Below are 18,824 nucleotides of genomic sequence, written 5' to 3' on the forward strand. Positions count from 1 at the left end.
ATAAGTAAATAAGCTTTAAGCTTTGTTTTTAAAACTCCTCCAACACATTATTTAGTATAATAACATATTCTGGAATTGTATTTCTATGTCCACACATCTTCATTGTTGGTAAACGAAATAAACATAATCCTACATGTTTTTGGTTCGGAGAGTTTCGGAAATTCTAATACCGGCTCTAACTAATTCGCTTATCGGGATAGCATAATGCATTCCACTGTCTGAAGGATTTTGATTACCCTTTGAAGCGGGCCTTGCATGTAGAGAATACCAACCAGAATTAATACATCATTATACTGAAACAATTAGTTTCACTCAGTACTTAGACACTACCGAACTGTGTTTGTCTTGTATACAAATATTTTTTGCGATAACTTTTATTTTCAAAGCTAAAAACATTTTTGCAATAAAATATCCTCATCTTTTAAAATTCTTTCATGGTTATTTTTTAACGTAGGTACCTAATAAAATCATATTTTTCTCTCAAAAGACCCTAATCGACCCTTTTATTGAGTTACTACTGTTGTGGGACGGGTTTTTATATTTATTGAATAGTTTTTAATCATTTTACTGGCCATTGATGATCGAAGCCTTGAAAGTTTTTTTTGTTGGTGAAATCATTCTCCTTACCATCATTGTATAGTTTATCTTTTAAAACAAACAAACCAACCATCACGCTATTTCCCCGTAAGCCACATTATTCTTTTTTTGCATTCAGATCTCGCTTCCTCTACATACAAACATCTTCTCATGCAAGCGCGCCGATTGTCCCGACATTTGACATGTCCATCTTCAAGTATTTGTTGGATTTGGTCATGCCATGTCTTTATCAGTCTTCTTCTATTTCTACATCCGTCAACTATTTTGAGCCGTTCTTTCGCTGTCCAAACCAGCGCAGAGCTTCTTTCTTGATTTTGTCGATGATGCCTATCTCAGCCTTACATGATGTTCGGATTTCGACATTTGTGCATCTATCGTACATAGTTTTGCCACACATTCACAAGTCCATACTTCGCTCTCATACATCAGGGTCAGGACCTGGAATCCATTGTAAACTGCTAATTTTCCCTCATGTGAGAAACCATTATTTGCCAAGGTTGATTTAAGTGCACCGTTCACTCTGTTCCCGGCACTCACCCTCTTTTCAATATCTTTGTCAGTCATTCCCTCCCTAGTAAACATACTTCCCAGATACACAAATTTTCTCTACTTGTTTATTTTACATAGTGTTCTAAATTCTAAATTAGTTCTAGATCCCAGTTTGTTTATTTCATTAAGATTTTTATTGATTAAATATGTTTTTAATATGCTATGACTCAATCACAAATAACTATCGACGTGCTAATAAACGATGTTATAACAATTTCTCACCATGGTTGTTTATCGTATTTGCGATCACAATTCAACATCCATAAACACCTAATATTAAATGTCAAAATATTTACGTTTTGTGACATTTTATTCTGCTACGCAAATACATATTTGAATTTACCGGTATAAATATGAGAAATATTCCAAAAATATTATTTTTATTTAGTTATTTATTATTTATCATGCTATTTATTGCATTTAGCCAGCGGTTGGTAAGCCAAATGTCAAGAAAAGCAGTCGACATAGTTATTGTAATTTAATTTTCACTTTTTTGGATAAGTCACTCCGTACTTTTTTGCAAATGCAACATATTCTATTATTTTTTATAGTAAACGCCGATTTTTCTCCAATGAACTGTATTTATTTACGAGGAAAACAAAAAACAAACTGACTCGAGCGTTGACTTAGAGATTACACTCGCGTTGACATATGACTGCGATAACTTTACCATGTTCATTATTGTTCATTGTGATAGCTCAAATGCTTGGCATGTTTTGAAGCACGTCGATAGTTATTTGTGATTGAGCTACCGGTTAATAATCTCCGTCTTACAGTCCTCTCGCTCCTATTTTCCATCCCTCAGTTACACTATGTCGGTAATAATGCAAATCAAGCGAACTGCTCCACTTCCAATCTCCATTGTTCCTATGTGGCCCATGAATGCGCATTGTTTAGGCTTTGTATTGCAGTTCTCGTGTAAACCTCTGCACAATAATATCACCTAGGGCTGTACTCCGGCACTGGCATGAGAACGTTATATTGGTTAGCCGGATCATGGCGAATCGTTATTATTATTCCATTATTTTAATCCCGAAATTCTACATACCGATGACTTTATGCATTTTATCTTATAACCATAATTTAGTCGTAACCATCACGGCATGTGTTTTGAGAAAAAGTTGTACGAAAGAAAATCAGTTTTCGAACATCACGTAAGATCTAAATTTGTTGCAACAGAGAGGAAAAACACTTTTGAGAAGGGAATGTGGAAGTCTTGGCCCTAACAGGGCTTATGGCCTGTCATTGGCTGGTTTAAGTGGCCACTTTACACACTGTGTAGAATGTTACAATGACATGTCATAGACCCTGTAAATGACTTCCATATTCCCTTCTCAAAAACGTATTTCCAGTCCTTCACAACAAATTTAGATCTAAATAACTCCCTAGGGAGGAAGTTTAGCCTGTCTACTAGCATTTAAACATATTTTTTTATTTATTTAATTTTACAATACGCCCAGGGGGCATTTACAAAAATTATACAGGTAAGTTCAAACATAGTAAGTAATAATAAATAAAAATATATTTTAACATTGTTGATCATATTATATGTTTGTTTTCAAGTTTTATGCTTCAATCACGAACGTGATTTTCAGAAATAATATTTTGCTCTAATTTGTAATGGTTTTTTTTTAAAGAAAAATTAAGCTTCAGAAATTAAATTGATTCCGCGTAGAATAGCATTAAGCATTTTTAATATTTTTTTAATTGACGTAGTGCTTTGACATAAGTTCTAGAAGTGTCATCTTTGACACCTTCCTTAATTACAAAATATTAAATACAATTCCGGAGAACCCCCAGTTCTTGAAACGATTCAATTTAATGTTCCTCGGCGTGCAAATTGATCGCACCTACAATTAAATGTCGAGACATCTAGTAAGAGCAATAAAAAAATGCAGCAATCACAAACATGCTTCATATATTTTTGATCAATTTTTTGTAGGTGTTGATTTATTTTGATACAGAATTAACGTGTACCGGCAGAATGGAAAACCGTTATTGGAAATCGTTATAATAAGCGACATTTTTAATGTGGGTATAATACAAATTTTATTATTATTTCTTATGAATGTTTATGTTTCGTTTAATTTCTAGTTTTAAACGTTTTTATTGAAACATATTGTTCAACAGAATTTCCTATTTTGTGTTAGATTTAATTCGATACGTTTGTCATTATTGTTTGTATGAAAAATTAATCAATAAATTATGAATAAAATTCTCAATATTTGTTAATTTTATGGATATTTTCATCAGTAGTCCATTTAATATTGTTTAATGTATTTTTTTAAATATTTATCTCACAATAATTACACTTGGTTAGTTTAGAATGCTTCTTTTAGCAAAAATATTTACAATTCTGTTGAACGCCCTAATCCTGAGGACCTCAAGTTTACGAGCAAATTAATATAGGACTTTCTCACTATGCTGAGAGTATTTTATGTTTTTTCCAGCTCCTAGGGTTTTCTTTTTGAATGAAGAAGCCTGTAATAGTAAAATTTTAGAATTTGTAATTATGACAGCAAAGTTTCCCGATTATTTTATGAGGATGAACTTTTACAATCGTTTAACCCTTGGTGTGGGGGTGTTTTTAAATTGTTTATTTATTGTCTACGAAGAAACCAGTTCAGGTTTGTCTTTATAATTTTAAAGTATTTCATCTTTTTTTTTGATGAAAAAAAATTTTTCGCGTTCTTGTGATTTATTGAAAAATTTCAATTTTTCAGGCCATTTTAGACAAGTTGTAAATAATTCAATATTAGATAATGTTGTGTTACAGCGGGGTGAAAACCTCGGATATTTGACCATTGAATCCAAACACTAGCGACGGGACTGCAAGCTTCATTACTTGTTTACAGATAATTGATAGTAAGTTAATACATTGGTCTTATCTGGAGACTCTTACTGTGGAGTTACATGGCAGATACGAGAGACAGTGGCCGCAATGTCAAGGTGGCCAATATAAGCGAGTAATATTTACTTCGGGTTTTGCCAATTTAAGTGTCTTACAATAATAAACACCGTTTTACTTTAGATTTCCAGAAACTATTGCACAAAACCAAATTACATCGCTACTGTAATAAGAAGGTACGTCCAAACGATTCACAAAATATCAGCAGATTTGACACTTCTTCAAATCGCGGTGTTTCTGGTTGTAATAAAGGCAGCGGAAGGATAGTAGTATCATTTGACGTGGAAGTATTGTGAATTTGTAATCAATTGTGATTCGTTAAATCAGGCTCTCGCAGTTGAGGCATATTTCGGGAACTCAATGTGGCAAGGCGACGTTTTTGTTCTCAGTTCGATATCCGATGATTTAGTGATAGCCGTCGAACTAGTTGATATAAACGTGGGTGCATAAGTTTAAAAGAACAGAATCAGTTGAAAATGTACCTCGTTTTCGTCCTTTAACTTATATTTGAAGTCCCCAAAAACGTAAACTATGTGAGTGGACATCAACCGAGGTGAAACAAAATTTTTCGAAAACCTCGCAAATCTGACGGTAAGGTTGCAGCATCTAATGGCAATAAAAATACTTTGATTTAAGCATTTTGAAGAGAGATTTCATATCTCATCTCTACAAGCTAAAAATCATCCAACAGTTGAAAGAAAAACTATGCCAGTGTGATTTTGAAAGGATTTTCTACCCAGACACATTTTTTTGTGAAGAGGCGCAGTTTCACGTTACAAAGTACATCAATAAACAGAATATACGCCACCAAAGCGAGTAAAACCCTCAGGAAGTAAATGAAAAACCACTTCATAGCTTGAAGACCGCTGTTTAGTGCGCCATTTCTGGCCGACGCGTCGTGTAATTCAGCCCTTTTTTGTAATCGTGAATCAAGGACTTCAGAACAATATTGCACGATGGTAGGTTTTTTTTTACTATAGCAACTGCAACAGAATGGCATTAATTATATAATATAACCCATTTATAGTCGGATAAAGCCATAACATAGACACTTAGAGCTTGAATGTTTCAGATGAGAAGCATCTTTTCCAAAAAATTAATAAGTTTTAATTATATTTAGTTTTTCTGCTGACATTTCTTGGTGGGACTGTATTTTAATTATAATAATAAAAATACTTTATAGTTTTATTCCACTTTTATTTATAATTATTTTATAATTTGTTTACCAGTGACCGGGTTTCGTCGTGACCGACCAGTCTGACGATGTTGGTCACGATGAAACCCGGTCGCTGGTAAAAAATTATAAAATAATTATAAATAAAAGTGGAATAAAACTATAAGGTATTTTTATTATTTTAATTAATTGCATTGGTGGCATAGGGCTCCTAGATACTTAACTAATGTGCCTTGATCAGGAAATTTGTATAGCTTTGAAACCAGACGGTAGAAACAATCTAAAATAAGTGGTTAAAAACGAAGATGTTTTTATTTATTTTATTATAATGAATAACCACAAAGTCAGTGCTTCAAATACAAAATTTGTAGAATTCCTACATTTGTTCATTTTACATTACTTGTTTCCTTTTTTCTGTATAATCGATCTGGGACGTATATTTTGTAATATATTGAGAATGAATTAGATACTCTGTAATGTTAAAAAAAAACGAAATGAAATCGCGCAATTCGAAAAAAACATTTAAAATCTATATCTACTCGATTTCTTTATTCAGACTCGTGTATTTCGCACACAAATCTGTATTTTTTTAATTCACCTGGATATAGATAGAAATCAAAGCTATCGATAACTTTTCACTTTAGCTAACTTATTGGAATTTTATTGTTGAAATTTTCATTTTTGAGTTGCCCATCCCTACGGTGATGCATAGACAAACGAGGCACCATCAGCATATCGAATACAAAAGCATTCTGATACAATGTTTTTAGGTTAAGTGGTCGCAACGTTGCACAATATGGATAAGTACTCGCGTGTTCTTGTCAAAGTGATCCCATGTGCTGTACTGGGGTCCTGGTATCACCAGGTTGTTTCAACGTTGCCCGCTTAATTGGAGTATTCTACCAGCCAGATTGAATGGAGGCCAACGATTAAATCAGCCGCTGAATCTTGATATCCCGACTTGTACTCTAAATTAGGTGTTGTAGGCGGGAATGCCTATTTACGAATTGCTGGTACATTATATACTTATACCGAATGCTACCTCATACCCATGTCCCTTATAGGAAATTGCAATTTAGTACTGTTCAGAAAACTTCCAATTGAACTCTACCATTAATAATTGAACATTGTTATGCAGAAAGCAGCCAGCCATAAAAAAGTGAAACTGAGATAATACCACTTTTAAAAAAAGAGTGAATAATCAAATCTACACAACAGTTAAAATGTTTTTGACTTCGACAAATGATTTTATATGCCACACAAGAATATTATTTGGTATTTGACCAGTTTTAATGATTTTGAAAGTACCTACCGTAAGATTTTTCTAGTGTTGTGGGTATTTTCTCCGAATTAATAAATGCAATTTTTGTGATCGACATTATTTTCAGAAGGTGATTATAATAACAACTGAAACGAACTCCCTAGGAAACTGTTAATATTAACATATCACAGCAGAGATGAAAAAATATATAATATAGAAGACTATTCATCTACAGGGCTTATGACCTGTCATTTTCTGGTTTAAATGCCTACTTTACTCACTGTGTAACATTAACCATTCTGTCCATATTTGAACATCTATATTCTTTCAATTTTTGTTTGTGAAGTTAAAGAACTGAAACTTTTATTTATGCGGGTGGATTCATCTCATTGAATTATTTTACCTAAGTACATTTTGAATGGATGGAACGCGCCTGCTTCGTATAAGTTACCTACTCGTTCAGAAAATATTAGGTTATATCATGATAGTCCTAAAATATTATTTAAAAAAAAGAATTTTCGAAGCAAAAAATTCTGGAATAATTTTTAAACGGTTATTACTATAGTAAATGAATAATAACTAATATAAATGTTAGTAAATATAAATATTTACCACTTACCGACTTTTTATGTTCACCAGTTTCGAGACGTACCCGTCTCTTTGTCAGGATACTCACTACACCAACATGCAAATACTAAAATCATTATCATCATCATCGTTCTATGTCCGCTTCCTAAGACAGATTCTTTCTAGGAGATATGTTATCCACAAAGAGCCTCCGTGCATCTCTATCGGTTGCCACTTCTTTGCGTCCTCCCAAGTCAGTTTCTCGTCCCGAAGTTCTGACATAAACTGAAGACGAATAGTCAGCAGTGGACGTCCAGAACATGAAGAACCTGATGCCGTGGAGAGTAGGCAAGTATCGCCTTCGCTTGACGAAAGTAGTAGTCACCGGAGTTTGTTGCGTCCGTTCTCTTATAACTTCATTTTTAACAAAGTCAAACCACCGCACACTCAAAAATTTTCTGAGACACTTATTCTCAAAACTCAGAATTTTGCTGTTTTGAGCTCTAGGGAGGTGCCACGATTCACATCCGTACGTTTGGTGCATGTTCAGTGCATGTTTGGACATGGTGGTGTTTGCATCCCCTTTAACTCTGCATGTAATTTGTGTACTATTTCGTGAATACTATGTATACTACGGTGTCGGTTATAGTAATAGTGTGTTTAAGTATTTGCATGTTGGTGTGGTGAGTGTCCTGACGAAGAGACGAGTACGTCTCGAAACCGGTATTCATAAAAAGTCGGTAAGTTGTTAAATACTTATATTTACTAACATTAACTATAATTTTTGACCATAAAGTTAATGCTTTGAACATGAAAAATAATAACTAACATCTTTAATGAATGGCCATTTTGTTTGCAATTTATATGCATACTTTAATCGACTGACAATTGGGCTTATAACTTCTACCCACTGCTTTATAAATTCAATTGAGGCTGTTCGTTTTATTTTTCAGCGTAAGCTCCGACATTTCTGCTGCCATGTTTTAATTAAAATCGACCCCCAACTATCCTTTTACGGTTCCTATTTTGGGGATGACGGTAAAATTAACTATATTGATGGATGCGTTTATCGAGATTATAACGTGTTCGATACAAATATTTTTAATGGGTAAATTGTAAGAATTTCCAATTACTGTTAGCGCGTCATTGTAACGGATGGATAAATGCAACTTAATGCATGTATCAACATTCCCTCCTGCGCCATTGCAACTAGATTGCACATTGCACAAATTAATATATTTTTCAACATTCATATTTTTAATCTTTTTTCATATTAATATTTTTTTTTCTTCTCTCAGCGTATCTAGATTATTATTTTTACATAAAAGTACATAAATTACTACGTAGACTACTTGTCGTCTCACTCTTCTTTACTTCATATTACAACAGAAATGAATAACAAACTAGAGACGGAAATACGGAAGTCTATACGTTTACAAGGATTATTATTTGTCAATGTATTATTTATATCTAAATTATGTATAGGTAGTTGTAAGATTATTATACTGTCCCAAAATGAGTTTTTTGTGTAAAACATTAAGAATATTAAAAGTATCTACAAATATATTTAATGTACATATGTTTGAACATATATTTTACTTATATAAAAAAATGATTGTTTTATGTGGCCACTATACACACTGTGTAAAATTCACCATTCTGCCTATGTTTTAACTTTTGTGTTTCTTACATTCTTCCAACTTGTGATTTTTTTGAAGTTAAGGAGCTGAAACCATTATTGATGCGGGTGAGATTCGTGTTGATGAATTATTTCCCCCACTTACCTACCAGGCAAAGCCTGAAAATTTTTCATATTTTTTTTCTTCTTTTTTGACCTGAAATTTTTGTGGACGAGGACTGAGTTTATGTCTTAAATTAAATCCAGTCTTTGTTTACAAAACTTTAGACTAGCTTAAATATTTTTTAAATTAGAAATTAGTCTTAAGAAATGTGGTGGCGTTCTTAAATAAATTAAAGCAAACTTCCACCAAAAATTTCCACTTAAAAGCATAAATGTTTAAGTAAGACTGAAAAATTAGATAAGTATTGCGGCAACTTTATTTGTTTCAAGTTGTATTTTCTACATTGTTGCATTTTCCATGTATCCTTTCCTTACCTTTTAAATAATGAATTTTGCTTAATCGCAATTTTAGTCCGAAAACCAACATTCTAAACACGAAAATTAATTGTTTAGCCAACTGTAATTTTATGTATGTCCCTAAAATTAAAATATTAACCGCCAGGTTCAATCTTCTTGATTTTCTACTTGAAATATATATAAGCATTAGTAAAAAATGTTCTAATCGATTTATTAGTTCTGAAGATGCCTACATAGGTAAAAGGGGTCGTTCGTTGATCAAATGAAACAAAAAATAATAAAACTTAACCGGGGAAGTTTATTAATAAATTTATCAAAAAAATGATTTTACAATGATTTAATTAGGATTTTCAATTAAACAACCCGAAATAAAACCCCAAGCGGTTTTTTTTTTATTTTTTTAATTAAAACTCCTTATGGTACTCCATAAAAAAGTATGTTAGGAATAATGATGAAACAACTAATCACCAAATAATATTTTAATTCGATATACAAAAACAAACTTAAAATCCATTTAGCACTGGAAAATAACTTAAGTACGCAGCATATTTTTTTTTAAATGTCTTACGGGAAAAAAAACGTATTTTATTTAAACTACGCGTAGAATAATTCTTTCTGATTTTTGGAAATACCAAGTTTTTCTTAGTTGTCACCGCAGTTATTTATTTTATTTGGCGCCTATATATATATATATATATAAGTATTATTTGAATACTTCCGTACGTATAAATATTTCTAATCCTGATTTTCTTATTTGCGAAGTGTTTCGAAATTAAACCTGCAATACTGTTCGTGTCCGGTACACCTCTTGATACCGCACCTTAATCCAACGCCAATTTCCTGAGCAAATACTTGCAGCGCGTGAAAAATCAGCCATCTCCACATTGTGTAAATAGAACTATCTTCCCCACTTCTAAAAACGGAAATCTCCCTCTTTCCATTCCGTGCCCTTTCAGTTTAAGGCATGATCGGTCTTACCCTTTTCATTCAGCGTTGTGCACTAAATCGATTATTATCGTTGATCGAAAATTACGCAGTATTCGTTTGACTTTATTAAATTGGATAATACAAGTTATCTGTTTACTCACAAAGTTCGGAATTTAAATTTGTGATTTGATCTGAACGCTTTAACACCTACGTTCGATCACCGACGCGCAACGAAAAGAAATATACGTCTCCGTTTTAGTTAAATGAACATAGATTTTTTATGTTACATTTGCTGTTTATTCATTCATATCATTTTTTTTTAATGAAAATTATAGTTTCTGGAACCTCTTCTAGTATTTCAAATGAATTATAAATTTTTGACGAAAAACATTATTCAATGATTATTTTTGCAGGATCTGGGATGCGGAAAATCGTTCTAAGAGATATTCAGGCTGGTTTTGTCACACACCCCTCCGTCGCTTAACTGCGCACTCTTTTATTCTGGACATCCTTTATTTAACGGCAACAATATGGTCAAGGTAATGTCACCGTACTTACAATGGCCGCCAATAACACCTCACTCAATCGTAACTTCCTTCCACCCATTGCCCACCACCCATAGCCCATTGTCCACCACCCATTGCCCATCGCCCATTAACTATTGCCCGCAACCCATTGCCTATTGCCCACCGCCCATTACCTATTGCTTATAGTCCATTGCCCACAGCCTGTTGCCCACCGTCCATTGCCAATTGCCCACCACCCAATGCATACTACCCATTGCCCCCTTCCCATTGCATATTGCTCACCACCCATTGCCCATTGTCCACCGTCTATCGCCCATTACCCATTCCCGACTTGTGTTATTCATTATATTCCTACGCTCTTGCTTGTTATAGTTGGAATTTAGTCTGTTGTGACATTTACGTTTTATTGCTACCTAATCTAAGCTTTTTATTTTGTGAAACTCAATAAATAAATTTACTAAAGACAGAAAGTCATCAATTTTGACATGTGTTTGTACGAGTGTACAAGACAGATGGCGTAAATAAATGTTTGTCAAATAAGGAAATGTATTTCTGCTGGGAATAAAATATATGTTTTTTGACTTACACGCAGTAAAAAATTCGATAATATCAGGGTATTAAAAGTAAACTGAAAAATCTCCATTGAAGGAGTAACTGAGATATTTGCGAAAAACTTTAAAAAAAGAATTGTGAGATTACTAATAAAAATTATGTTTCTTTAACTCAATGGAAAATCCTAAGTTTGCGGTGTCAAGTAGTATAGTTAAAATCTGTTTTTGTAATATTTAGAGACGGTTTTGAATTACGCTATTATTTAGGTAAGTAAATTTTTAAGTGTAGTTTATTTTGGCATCAATTCCTAACTTTCGCGTTTAAAGCGTTGTTTTGTGTTGTGATAGATTTCAGGTTTCCCGGAAGCCATATATTTTAATATGAGTTTTGACAGGTATGGTATTTTCCTTTAAAATGTCAAAAAAACTCACCGACTCGTGACGTCACAAACGATTTAATTTTATTTTAAACATATTTTAAAAAGTCTTTTTCGGCTTAGTCTGATAGTCTATCAACGCTCATTAATACAGAAAATGAAACTATTAATAAAAAATTTAATGTTTTGTTTTTTCCACTAAAAATTATTTCAATGAAAAGTGAAAATAAATTCATCATTTATAAAAATATATTTGAAAATTTATAAAACGTTTAACCAAATTTGTACATTCAATAATTATTGTTGTATAAAAACAGAATAACAACGAATTGTAAATAAGACAATTAGAATCAAGTTGTGGCAAAGTGGGGTTCGAATCTCGGATCTCTGATCTGATTTGAAGTTTATTCAGCTGCTACTCTCAGATCAGAATCCAGCAAACGAAAATCGATTGGACATTAGTTTGCCTCATGGTGCACTTGTTATTAAGTTTACCCGGTACTGAATAGATTAATAAATATAATTTATAAAATACTGTAATACAATAAATGAAAATCCACAGTTTTCTTATCATGCTAATGGTGTGAAATGGGCCTTTATCATAAATGCATGGTTTATAACCGCTCATGTTTGCAAGCATAATTTTTGAAGTTTGTTTTATTTGAAGATAACACTAACATTTGATGACACGAGTGGATAAAGGTGTTATGTGGCGAAAATGCGGCCTCCGTGGTGTAGTGGTTAAGACGCCATGACTCTCGCACGGAAGGTTCCGGGCTTAAATACCGGTTACCGAACAAATGAAATAAATGTGATTTTTCTCAACTCTGGGTGTTCTGTGCTGTAATTCACCCCTGTAATTCAGCCTCCTGGCTTGTTGCAGTGCAAAAAATAAAATGAAAACAGAAGGTAGAGATATCTGGGGTTGATGTTTTAAAAACTATTTAATTGTACTAGTTGAAAGTTGAAAATAAACCTTGTTTCTCTCTTTAAATTGGTTATCTACTACTTTTTTTGGTGTTGTTTGTTTTATATGAAAGGGCTATACATAAATTCTTCATTTGAATCAAAAAGTTTTTTTTTTAATTTGCGACGTTACGCCTTCATCCACCTATGTCTTATATTAGAAAAAAAAAAAAAAACTGTGATTTTAAAACAGTTACTCATCCGAAACAAATTCTCAAAAAAATAAACGGTAACTGGGTAAAGGAATCTATAATAGTCTCGAGAGAAAATTCAACTGTTGCTGTGAAGAAAAATTAATTAGGATAAAAAACTATACTGTTTTTATAAAAAGTCTGGACGCATTAAACTGTTTCTTTAATAACAGTTTAGTTAAGTAGTATGTTTCAAGTAACAGTTTGATTATTCTTAGTCAAACTTTTCGAAAGATTTTTGGCCAGTGCTGCTATTATTAAGAAACAGCTTCATTTGTGAAACGGTAAGTGTGGTACAAATCTGACCCATTGGCATGTCATGCCTTCAATTTATAAGTTTTTTCGTATCCGAAACATCCATATCTCTCATACGCCAATGAAATCGTATTTCGCTTTCGTTTACGCTACAAACGAACCCTTGTTCTTTCTGCTCTAGAACCCAGTGGCAGAAAATCGGTAGGTTGTAGAGTTTATCACACCCCCAAAAAAATAATGTAATAACTCAAAAAAATCTGATTCTGAGTGAAGCATGCAGTTTAAATTATAAAAGTCTCATATTCTAATGAAATCAAGACTTAATTAAAAGATTTTAGAAAAAAAAAATATCATTAAAAATTCTAAATCTATCTGGCCGCGTTCAAATAAAATATTTTTTATTTGAACGCGGCCATCCTCAAAAAATATCTTAACTTGTTGTTGACTATTGGCTATTGTCACGGACTCACGAATCTAAAGTCTGAAGTTCGAACCTCGCTCTGCCATAGTTTGATTGGCGGCCTTCGTGGTGTAGTGGTCAAGACGCTTAACTCACGCACGGAAGGTTCCAGGTTCGATTCCCGGTGAGAACACAAAAAAAAATTGTGATTTTTCTCAAGCCTGGTTGTTCTGTAATGTAATTCTCCACTGTAATTGGGCCTCCTGGCCTGTTGTGGTGCAAAAAAAATGAAATGAAAAATGAAAAAAAGTAAATGAGATTGTGAGATATCCCAAAAAATTTAATTATTTGGTTTAGTCACGAGAACTCAAATAACTATTTTTATTCAAAAAAAATAAAATGGCATTTTCCATCTGTCCGTAAGAAAAAAAAAATTGTCTTCAGCAGCGCTGCCCAATTTTTTTAAGTCCGCCGGCCATTTTTTTTAGTAAACTTTTCGGGGGCCAGAGAGATATATAAATAAAAGTCAGTTAATATTTATTCAAAAGTTATTAAAATTAAACGAAAAACAAAGTCGAAAATAACACATAGCCAGAAATAGTACAAACAATAATTAATGCTAAATATAATGAAATATGAAAGCCACTTTATAAACAAATATTTCGTTTTGACCCTTCCAGTAATAAAACCTAAGACCAGAAGCATGTCGGACTTTTCTTCACTCGATTTCTTTTTTCTGGTATTTTACAGGGCAGTCATCTAGTCAATAACACTCATCCAGGATTCTGGTTTTTCATCCGTCCAGACATAGGATAAAAATAATTAATGACAAACCTAAATTTTTAAAATATTTCGACATTGATTTTAAGGGTGTGTGGACTACCTGGCCACAAACAATGCAGTTTTACAACGCCAGGCTATCCACACCTTTAGATATATAAGAGTACATTTAGTCCGTAGAGTAAAAGAGATGACCAGCTTGACACATACGCATGAAAAGTTCTTTTACATTGTATCGATGTAATGAGACAGCGAAAAGATATCAGCATAATAAAAGAAGTGTTTTTCACCCAAATACATTGGAAGAAAAATAGTATTTCATTACGTTTTTATATACGCTAACTTTCAGACATTAATTAACAGAGTTTTATTAGTCTATAAAGCTCAAAAACTACCATTTTAATAACTGCATTTAATTTGTTTTCTTCAGTGTTGTAATTTAGAGAGTTTCATTCGATAAACCTCAAAAATTGTCATATTAATAACTGCATTTAACTTGTTTTCTTAAATGTTGTATTTAAGAGGGTTTTATCGGCCGATAAAGCTCAAAAACTGCCATATTAATAACTGCATTTAACTTGTTTTCTTAAATGTTGTAATTTAGAGGGTTTTATCAGCAAACCCACGATATGTAGGAGCAAATGTAATATTTGAACAGAGTTTTCAAAAAATCTAACTGTTGCCTAGGGACATGTGGCCTAAAATATTCATACGAGTCAGAGTGAAGTGTATCATGTGTGCTCTATAATATCCATAATCCATTCTATTTCTCACGCATTCTCGGAGAATACCTTCGCCATAAGTTTTCTAGAATCATCCTTTCTCTCGCCTTACCCGCCTTCCTTAGTTTCCTCTGGGATCCTGATACCTTTCACGTCCAATTATCCTCGGATAATTCTCACCTGCGACTGTAGCCTCTTACCTCCGGCTGCGCGCCGTGTTGCGAGTTCTGAGTTCTGACTCCCGCCAAATCTATGTATTTTCTATTCAGACGTTTCTCCAATATGTTTTTCAATGTAAGGTAGCGTGTGTTTAAAATAAATTCTTGTATAAAAGAATAAAGTAATCGATGCATGCATTCGTAAAAATATTTTTAGAAATTTGTTGATGTAAATTTTACACACAAGGAAGATATGCGGTGGGTGAGCGGTTAGAAGAATAGGCATTTAAATAAGTTTTTTTGTCACTCTCTACTCAAATACGCGTTTAAGAATTTGTGTTTAATTGCATTTGCACGTAATCTTTGCCATTTTATACGACCTTTTATCCAAAATGACGCCTTAAAAAAAAAAGTTAATAGTCGAAAAAAAAATGAACAACTATTTTTTTATGTATTTCTGATAAAATATACTTAAAAGCTTTATATAACTAAAATATAATAACTTTTTGACTGGCAGATTACGCCTCTTGAAATGCAGCCTTTACATTGTTATAAGTTTTAAAAAATCTTTTGATTTGAAGATAATGAATTGAACGGGATAGTTATTGAAGAAAAAAGTATACATTTGTTCTTTAAAAGAAATTAAAGTATTAATATCACACTAGTTTTTAAATATTAATTATATTTTTCTCGTCGCCACGACTAACCGTTAAAAATTTCGATTTTGTACAGAGAAAGTCCGACAAAAGGTTACCTTGAAAAAATAAAGTTGATAGAGCAAAGGAATTTTGATTCTAAAGTTTACTTTGCCACGACTTTATACCAAAGAAGCCCGTAAAAATTTTAATCTTTAAAGCAGCATAGTTGATAAGAAAATTTGAATTACGTGTTGATTCTACATTTTTCGTCACAACGACTTACCGTTAAAAACTTTAACTTTAAACTGAGGAAGTCCGAGATAAAGTTTGCCCGAAAATAGTACGGTTGATTTAGCAAAAGAGGTTGACTTATCGTTGAAAAGTTTGATTTTGTACCGTAGAAGTCATAAAAAAATATTTAAAGCAGACTGGTTGACCCTGAAATTGTAAGTCATCAAAGGTATTCGACAGGTTAATATTATTTCTTTTAAGCCCATTCAAAATTTTATTAAAAACGGCAATATTAATGTTGAGGAGTGGACGAGGTGTTATGCCACCTCCTATCTTCTATATCTATAGGAGGTGGCAAATTTAGTAAGTGGACTGTATTGTTGGTGAAGGAAGGTTGCGCAACTCCACTAACCTGCTGATGATGAGGCGTGACGTGTCTAAAAGAGGCAGGCACAACTTGGTTGAGGAGATATTAGTTGAGCACTTAATTTGTTTGATGTTAAATGAGTACTGATAATATAAAGTTTATTCCGGCACTCACACATAGAATTATTGTTACATGGAGTGCGCTAGTAAATGGGAAGAACGTGTAGGTAGGTAAATATTAAATTGAGAATTGGTCCGAACCGTTAATCTAGCAAAGACATTTGAAATATTGATTTTAACGTTCTCTTTGCTACAACTTACCGATGTAGATGTCGGTTTTATATCGGAGAAGCCCGTATTTTTTTCACTTTAAACTAGTATGATTGATCCGGAAATTGCAATTTACGTGTTAATTCTAAATTTCACGTCGCCAAGACTCGCCGTCTTGGAAGAGAGGCTGTGACGGACAAACGGACAGACAAACACATACATACATGTATTTTGTGTTTTATAATACAGATTTAAACACAATATTTTCGAGTCAGAAGATGGCCGTTAGAAACCCACAGATAAATGAAATCTCGTGTAAGTGCTAATTTGTCAAATAAATACGTTAAAATGATTACAGTGTTTATCTAAAATGTAATTTATTCATTAATTTTGTTAAAATATTTTATTTTTTTTTAACGTCATGAGGAACTTCTTGAAAACCTTCTGAAAATTGGATCCAAAAACCTTTTTCTTGCGCACGGTAAAAATTGAAGCGTTGAATTGTACGGCAAAGTTTCTTGAAAATGTACGAAAAAAATATGTTCATAAAAACGCACTACTTTTAACGACGTCGCAGTTCATATGAACCAACCAATGATATGAGAGCTGTGAAAGCTATCCGGTTTGCTCACCGTAAACGAACCAATCGGAAGAACTGACAGAAGAACCTCTGACGTCACACGCGGAGTTATTTCAGTAATAAAAAACAATAAAAAATCATACCCCTGATAAGACGATATACATAAAATAAAAAATTTAAAAAAAAAATCTGGCTTAGTTTAATAGTATATTTACAAATGCTTGAGAAAATTAAAATGCGTATTCCTCAACGTACAACTCGGCTGCAACAATTATTTCATGTTTGTATTTCAAGCATGAATTATAATAAGAATGCATCTTTGCCCAGAATTTTAATAATTATAACACGTTTTTTGCTGAAATAGGTATACATTTCGTCACTTTGAACACATTTAAAGAAAATGCTAGAACTCTAATAAAAAAATATAATTATAATTCAATCTAACTGTACCTACCTAATTATTTTTTGTACATTTTAATATTGTAATTGTTTTCTCTTGTTTGAAAGAAGAAAGAAGGGAGGACTGATAGCTCCGTATGGATCCGCCAGCGAAAGGATTTTTAAGTCCGAGTAAACAAAAAACTTTTTCTATTATTTTTTTTATTATTTCATTATTACCGTAATATTTGATTTATTTCTAACATGTGAAATGATGCGGAATGGCTATTTCAATGTACGCTTTTAGTCTTCTTTTTTGACATTGTATTTGGTAATGTATAGAAAACTTTAACTGGCTTATAATTTTGGTTTATTTGTAAATATTTTTTTTGTTGTTTTTTTTAAATAAATAAATAAAATAAAATAAAAACAAAAATAAAAAAAAACTTCCTCATTCTTAAAAAAACATATTTCGCCTAACCGCTTGTTTCGGATTAGATAATCCAAAATTTGTATTGAGTAATAAACTTTCGTAAAGCATGTTAACTAATACATGCGGTTCATATCTTGGGTATCAAAGAAACTTCATAACGTGGAATGTATCACGCGGAGATTTTAATTAAATTGATTAAATCTCGGTTTATGTTCCAAGCCCGCTTCCGATGCAGGCACCTGCAGTTTCTCAGGAACCGAGAGCCTCCTGCTGCAGAATGCACCCGCCAATCAGCCGAGATGAAAGCAGCTAATCTTAAATATTTGCCGCCGGTGTTGATATAACACTTACACTCCACTAGATACATATTTGCTTCGAGGAAACTTATGCGGTACGTTAGAAATAGTAATAAAAATTCGCATTTATCTACTTAGATACCTAGCTTTGAGGAAAAATAGATTCAATGACAAAAAACCTTAAATCTCAAGCAGGAAAATAAAATAAAAAATAGTGTAAAGAAAATCTGGGCATTCAAAATAACCGAGTACTTCGTATAAAGGACATTACATTGCGTTATTTCTAGATAATTCAATAATCTCCCGATGACCATTAAATACTTTACCTAAAAATGTAAGATAAGAATTTATTATAGAAAAAAAAGACTAGTGGTACTTAACTCTTGTGTGGCTGTGATGTCACACTAGTCGACATAGGACACAAGACTTGATATATCCCTCTTATTTTTTCAAATGATGAATTCGTATTTTTTGTAATCTTCAAATTGACATTTTCACACCGGATTTGGAAAGTGAATTTTGTATAACTATGCTGGATGTTAATACAAAAAAATATTTATCCTCGCTACGCGAAAATAGAGTGTCCGCTAATTCAGCAACACATATGTATAAGAAAGAGCACGA

The 18,824-nt window shown here is 32.7% G+C and overlaps 1 protein-coding gene across 8 annotated transcripts in view; it reads left to right on the forward strand.

The window, feature by feature from the left end:
• Positions 1-18,824, forward strand: part of heph (polypyrimidine tract-binding protein 1 heph) — a 728,190-nt gene that overhangs the window by 314,693 nt on the left and 394,673 nt on the right. The window contains exon 4 of one of the 8 annotated variants that reach the window (XM_088229270.1): positions 10,495-10,620. The exons of the other annotated variants lie outside the window; for them this stretch is intronic. Within the exon in view, the coding sequence (XP_088085396.1) occupies positions 10,612-10,620 (9 nt within the window). The 5' untranslated portion in view covers positions 10,495-10,611. The remainder of the gene's footprint in view (positions 1-10,494; positions 10,621-18,824) is intronic. 8 annotated transcript variants of the gene reach the window in all.

Source organism: Micrasema longulum, unplaced genomic scaffold (genome assembly GCF_059751315.1).
Source record: "Micrasema longulum isolate JH-2025_06_02 unplaced genomic scaffold, ASM5975131v1 h1tg000657l, whole genome shotgun sequence".
NCBI lineage: Eukaryota > Metazoa > Arthropoda > Insecta > Trichoptera > Brachycentridae > Micrasema > Micrasema longulum.